The 6,773-nt window shown below is 57.1% G+C and overlaps 1 protein-coding gene across 1 annotated transcript in view; it reads left to right on the top strand.

Moving 5' to 3' along the window:
* The window catches only part of Rerg (RAS like estrogen regulated growth inhibitor), a 19,231-nt gene extending 13,335 nt beyond the window's left edge, over positions 1 to 5,896 (top strand). The window contains exons 3-4 of the mRNA XM_070011859.1: positions 1,939 to 2,012; positions 3,731 to 5,896. Of these exons, the coding sequence (XP_069867960.1) occupies positions 1,939 to 2,012; positions 3,731 to 4,138 (482 nt within the window). The 3' untranslated portion in view covers positions 4,139 to 5,896. The remainder of the gene's footprint in view (positions 1 to 1,938; positions 2,013 to 3,730) is intronic.
* The last annotated feature ends 877 nt before the right edge of the window (positions 5,897 to 6,773 follow it).

Raw genomic sequence — 6,773 nt, 5'->3', positions numbered from 1 at the left:
CACCCAGACGGGAGAAGGTTCCAGACACGGGTCTCATCAGTACCTTCATGGTGAGCTGACCTTTCACCCCTGGCTAGGAGACAGCACATGGTTGCTAAGCAACCGGCCTCCTCTTCCTGGTGACTCACCCAGGATGCTGGGCCTGCATCTCTCCCACAGCCGCTGTGGGGCTGTGTGTGTGCGCGCGTGTGTGTGCGTGTGTGTGTGCGTGTGTGTGTACACCATTGCTGCTGGCAGCCTGGCATCTTCCTTCTCCCCCCGCCCCTCCTCACATTCACGAGAAGTGAGCACCCCAAAGGTCAGGGGCTGGTGACCCCACACCTGTCATCGACCTCCTCCAGGAGGCTGAGATCCTTAGGCTCACAGTTCAAAGCCAGCCCGGACCTCCACCCCAATCCCCACGCCGCCCCCCCCAAAAATCCAGGAGACTCCACCACCTCCCAGATAATCGGTGAAAACAAAGCAGGGCGGGAGGTATGGCTCGAGCGGCGCAGCGCCAGCCCGGCCAGCTCGGGCCGCAGCTGAGGCCAAGCCCAGCGCTGTGTGTGTGTAGACACGAGGCGCCCCAGCACCCCAGGCCACGCGTGGCCCGGCCAAGACACCGAGGTGTCGGGAAGAGAGAGCCGTGCCGGGTTCCGGGCCGTCCGCGGAGGCCTGGCGCAGGCCCCGGCTGACGAGGAGCCCCAGACTGTGCAAATGGTCCCGCCCGGCCTCAGAGTCCAGACCTCTCCTGCCTGACTCAGCCTGTGAAGGAAGGAGGAAGGGATCCCAAGTGTCTAGACTCTGGGACCAGTATTTTGTCGCTCCTCCCTTCCTTCCTCCCTTCCTCCTTTCCTTCGTTCGTTCGTTTGTTCCTTCTTTCCTTCCTTCCTTCCTCCCTCCCCTCCCTCCCTCCCTCCCTTCCTTCCTTCCCTTCCTCCCTTCTTTCTTCTCTTCCTTCCTTCTTTCCTTCCTTCCCTCCCTTCCTTCCCTCCCTTCCCTCCTTTCTTCCTTCCTTCTTTCTTTTCCTTCCTTCTTTCCTCCCTTCCTCCTTCTTTCCTTCCATTTCCTTCTTTCTTTCTGTTTCCTTCCTTCTTTCCCTCCTTCCTTCCTTCTTCCTCCCTCCCTCCTTCCTTTCCTTCCTTCCTTCTTCCTCCTTCCTTCCTTCCTTCCTTCCTTCCTTTCTTCCTTCCTTCCTTCCTTCCTTCCTTCCTTCCTTCCTTCCTTCCTTCCTTCCTTTCTTCCTTTCCTTTTTTCCAGGCGCAGAGCTTGAGCTCAGAGGCCGGGCGCCATCTCAGCTTACCTGCTCGCAGTGGGTGCTCTACCACCAGACCCACGCCTCCAGCCCACTTTTTGCTGGTTGTGTTGGAGCTGGAATCCCAAGGCTTCTCGGCCTGCGCTAGCTTCGCGTCTCCACTCTGCTGCGTCCCGGCGTCCACCTGGAGGAGCCGGGGCTGCAGGCGTGAGCCGCCGCGCGTGGCTTGGCTCCACGCTCCACACAGAACGTGGCCTGTCGTCGGAATCCCAGTGTGTAGCTGAGGGCCAGGGCCGGGCGGTGGAGCGCCTGGCCTCCACCTGTCAGAGGAGAGATCTGTGTGTGTGTGTGTGTGTGTGTGTGTGTGTGTGTGTGTGTGTGTGTGTGTGTGTGTGCATGTGTGTCCTGGATCTTGAACTCAGAGCCTGGGCGCTGTCCCTGAGCTCTTTCACTCAAGGCTGGCGCTCTACCACTTGAGCCACAGCGCCACTTCCAGCTTTCTGGTGGTTCATTGGCGATCAGAGTCTCATGGACTTTCCTGCCCAGGCTGGCTTTGAACCGCGATCCTCAGATCTCAGCCTCCTGAGCAGCTGGGGTGACAGGCGTGAGGACCGGCGCCCGGCCCTCATTTTGTATTTTCAGGGTGACATCGAATCGTGCATCGCATTGATCTCTCTGCTGTCTTTATTGTCTCCTTCCCCCAGAATCCACCTACCAACACCAGGCGACCATCGACGATGAAACCGTTTCTATGGAAATCCTAGACACGGCCGGGCAGGTGACCGGAGGGTTTGGTTATTGTTATTGCTATTGTTGTTTGTTGGGCGTCCAGGGGACAGGGTGGCGTCTTGGTGGGGCTGTCCCCGGGTCTCCGCTGCCCCACGCGCTGGGACGGGTGTGCAAACCCCGTGACCCCAGAACCCCGCCCAGCCCATGTGCTGCGGTCAGCGCGGTCAGGCCCCGACGCCATAGCTTGCTTTGGTTCTGGTTTGCTTTTATGGTGAAGGTATTTTGGGGAGGCTCAGGCAGATCACTGTGGGTGCACGTCCGTCCATGGTGTGTGCACGTCCGTCCGTGGTGTGTGCGCGTCCGTCTGTGGTGTGTGCACGTCTGTGGTGTGTGCACGTCTGTGGTGTGTGCGCATCCGTCTGTGGTGTGTGCACGTCTGTCCGTGGTGTGTGTGCGTCCGTCCGTGGTGTGTGTGCATCCGTCCGTGGTGTGTGCGCGTCCGTCCGTGGTGTGTGCACGTCCGTCTGTGGTGTGTGCACGTCCGTCTGTGGTGTGTGCACGTCTGTGGTGTGTGCGTGTCCGTCTGTGGTGTGTGCACGTCTGTGGTGTGTGCACGTCCATCTGTGGTGTGTGCACGTCTGTGGTGTGTGCACGTCCGTCTGGTGTGTGCACGTCTGTGGTATGTGCGCATCTGTGGTGTGTGTGCGTCTGTCCATGGTGTGTGCACGTCTGTGTTGTGTGCACGTCTGTGGTGTGTGCACATCTGTGGTGTGTGCACGTCCGTCTGTGGTGTGTGCACGTCTGTGGTATGTGCGCATCTGTGGTGTGTGCGCGTCTGTCCGTGGTGTGTGCACGTCTGTGGTGTGTGCACGTCTGTGGTGTGTGCATGTCTGTGGTGTGTGCACGTCTGTGGTGTGTGCACGTCCGTCTGTGGTGTGTGCACATCCGTCTGTGGTGTGTGCACGTCTGTGGTGTGTGCGTGTCCATCTGTGGTGTGTGCACGTCTGTCTGTGGTGTGTGCATGTCCGTCTGTGGTGTGTGCACGTCTGTGGTGTGTGCACGTCCGTCCGTGGTGTGTGCACGTCTGTGGTGTGTGCACGTCTGTGGTGTGTGCACGTCTGTGGTGTGTGCACATCCGTCCGTGGTGTGTGCACATCCGTCCGTGGTGTGTGCACGTCTGTGGTGTGTGCATGTCTGTGGTGTGTGCACGTCTGTGGTGTGTGCATGTCTGTGGTGTGTGCACGTCCGTGGTGTGTGCACGTCCGTCCGTGGGCACCATGCAGAGAGGAACCAACGGCCAGGTGGAGATTTAGTGGGCGTCCGTGTGCACACTCCCGGGAATGTGGGGAAGATGCTGGCGAGCCCAGAGCCTTCCACACCAGGCGTGCAGGGAGGGAGGGAGAGAGGGAAGGATGGAAGGAGGGAGGGGAGGAAGGAGGGGAGGGAGAGGAAAAAGGAAGGAAGGGAGGGAGGGAAGGAAGGAAGGGAGGAGGGAAGGAAGGAAGGAAGGAAGGAAGGAAGGAGGAAGGAAGGAAGGAAGGAAGGAGGAAGGAAGGAAGGAAGGAGGGAGGGAGGGAGGGAGGGAAGGAGGAAGGAAGGAAGGAAGGAAGGAAGGAAGGAAGGAAGGGACGGAGGGAGAAGGAAGAGAAGGAAGACCAGAGCCGGGACAGTTAAGGGCTGTGGTGGCGTCTGTGGGGAGGGCGTACTACTGGGGTTCCCTCCTCCCTGTCTGGTGTCCCCCCATGCTCAGCCCCCTCCCCCCCGCAGGAGGACGGGGCGCAGCGCGAGGGCCACATGCGGTGGGGCGAAGGCTTCGTGCTGGTCTACGACATCACCGACCGCGGCAGCTTCGAGGACGTGCTGCCCCTGAAGAACGTTCTGGACGAGATCAAGAAGCCCAAGCCGGCCACGGTGGTGCTGGTGGGCAACAAGGCGGACCTGGGGCACTCGCGGCAGGTGAGCGCGGAGGAGGGCCGGCGGCTGGCCGCGCAGCTGGCCTGCGGCTTCTACGAGTGCTCGGCCTGCACTGGCCAGGGCCGCATCGCCGAGCTCTTCCTGGAGCTGGGCCGCGAGGTGCGGCGCCGGCGGCTGGCGCAGGGCAAGGCGCGGAGACGCAGCTCCACCACGCAGGTCAAGCAGGCCCTCAACAAGATGCTCACCAAGATCAGCAGCTAGGCCACGGCCGGGGCGGCGGGAGGGGGAGGAGGAGGAGGACCAGGAGGAGGAGGAGGGGGAGGAGGAGGAGGAGGAGGCTGGAAAAGCCTCCCTTCACCACCCCCCAAAAGATAGCTCACACCCGTCATCCCAGCCACTCAGGAGGCTGAGATCTGGAGGATCACCGTTCAAGGCCAACCCAGGCAGGAAAGCCCCTGAGACTCTGATCTCCCAGGAACCACCAGAAAACCAGACGTGGCGCTGTGGCTCAAGGGGTAGAGCACCAGCCTGGAGTGAAAGAGCTCAGGGACAGCGCCCAGGCCCTGAGTTCAAGTCCCCCCCGACCCTCAGGACTGGTTAGGGGAAGTTTGAGGGGGTGGTTTGTTTTTTGTTTTGTTTTGTTTTTAATGCAATTTCCACACTGACCAGCTCACCACCTCCAGCTTACCTGTGATCAGCTGAGATTCAGAAATGGCTGCTTTCCTACCCAGAGAATGTGTGTGTGTGTGTGTGTGTGTGTGTGTGTGTGTGTGTGTGTGTGTGTGTGTATTTCAAAACCCCACATCTCCTCAGATCCCAAGTGATCATGGTCATTCCTGAATGTTGAAGAGAGTGGAAAAATACAACTCATTTATTTGCTTAAAAATGGCTACGAGAGGGCTGGGCAGGTGGCTTTGTGGTAGAGTGCTCGCTTTGCAGGCATGAAGCCCTGGGTTTGATTCCTGAGCACCACAGACACAGAAAAATCTGGAAGTGGCGCTGTGGTAGAGCACTAGCCTTGAGCAAAAAGCAGCTCAGGGACAGCACCCGGGCCCTGAGTTCAAGTCCCAGGACTGGCCAAAAAATTTTTTTTAATGGCAAAGAGAGCAGAAAAAAAAAAAGGAAAAAACCCCAAAGCACCAGGAATGGAAGCGGAAATCTCGTTCCTTTTTTTTTTTTTTTTTTTTTAATGAGGATTTCTGGATAGCTTAAATCACCAAGTTTTTCTTTTACCTTTTATCTTGTCCTTAAATGAAAATCTGTTCTCCCGAAGGCTCCCCCCTCCCCCACCCCCCAAAAAACACACACTGGGAAAGAGAATCGGAGCTCCCGTGGGATTCTAATAATGCTTGCACCCCTAATTCTTCTTCCTAAATGATCTGCAGACAGCTTTGCATCACAACTCACCTCCTGCTAGGGTCCAATGGGTGTGTGTGTGTGTGTGTGTGTGTGTGTGAATTGCTGTCCTATGTGAGCAGAAAGATTAGAGGTCAAGTGACAGGAAAAGGAAGAGAACGGGGCGGCTGACCCTGTGTTCACGAGGGCCGCTGATCTATGGGACTTTCTTCCAGCCTCAGGAAGGAGTTCGTTCGCTTGGAGAAGTTCAGAGGAGATGGAAGGATTAGGGCTCAGTAGATCTGAGATTGAGGGATTAGGGCTCAGTAGATCTAAATAAATGAATGCAATATGGATTCTGAGACGGAGAAAATACAGGCCACAACTCACACCGCTCAAGGATTCTTTTCTCCTCCTTTGTACCACCCCATAGATCAAGATTTAGGCACTTTATCTCAGAATCCATAAATGTGTGTGTGTGTGTGTGTGTGTGTGTGTGTGTGTGTGTGTGTGTGTGTGTACTGTGGTACCTTTGGCATAGGTATGTATTTATATGTACACATATATACGGATCAAATTGGTATTTGCTGGAGGCATCTTTAATTCACCACTGTACCTGGATAACTTGGTGTAATGGATTTTTATTTTCTGTGACTATCATAATAAAAAAAGCTTAATTTTCAACCATGGCCCTACTCAGGTATTCCTTCTGGCGGGCTAGGAAACGTTGATCGGTCTGGGATTTCCTTGTGGGAATGATTTAGTTGCAACATTGATTGACAAATATTTTTGTTTATTTTTATTTATTTTTGTCGGTCATGGGACTTGAACTCTGGGCCTGGGTGCTGTCCCTCAGCTCTTCAGCTCCAGGCTGGCGCTCTACCCCTTGAGCCACAGCACCACTTCCGGTTTTCTGGTGGTTCATTGGAGATCAGAGTCTTATGGACTTTCCTGCTCGGGCTGGCTTTGAACCGTGATCCTCAGATCTCAGCCTCCTGAGTCGCTGGGATGACAGGCGGGAGCCACGGCACCCATCCAAACAAGTCTCTTCTGGCTTGTTCCACTTAATGGACGTATGTAGATCTATCTGGAGGGAGAAAATAGGAGGATTACAGTCCAGCGGCCAAGCCGGAGTTCCCAGCTCGGTCCCCAGCACCGTGTGATCTCCATCCGGGTCACGGGCTGCGGTGGAAGCTGGGGTTCCAGTCCTGATGGCAGCGTTGACTGAGCCGAAGCCACGGGCTTCCACGTAGCTGTCTTTCCATCCCTGAGAGCCGGGACGTCGGCTGCGAGGACAGCCGGGGCTGGCCGCAAATGTGGCGGGAGGCATGGTGCCCAGCTTTGGGGTGGCGGGATCCCCCCCCCCCCCCCCCCGTCCCATCCGTCACGTCCCGTCTGGATTCAGAAAGGAGCAGCTGGGCTGGCGGCCCCTCCCCCTCCCCCCACACACTCCCCCTCTCGCTCTGTCTCTCTGCCTCTGTCTGTCTGTCTCCTTCTCTCTCTGTCTCTCTCTCCTCTTCTCCTTTGTCTTCTCTCTTCCACTCCCCCCTCTCCTCTCCTC

This window comes from Dipodomys merriami, unplaced genomic scaffold (genome assembly GCF_024711535.1).
Source record: "Dipodomys merriami isolate MVZ:Mamm:240054 unplaced genomic scaffold, mDipMer1.0.p SCAF_84, whole genome shotgun sequence".
In the NCBI taxonomy this organism is placed as follows: Eukaryota; Metazoa; Chordata; class Mammalia; order Rodentia; family Heteromyidae; genus Dipodomys; species Dipodomys merriami.
Note: the sequence above shows the minus strand (reverse complement) of the source record. Positions and strands in the feature narration are given on the sequence as shown.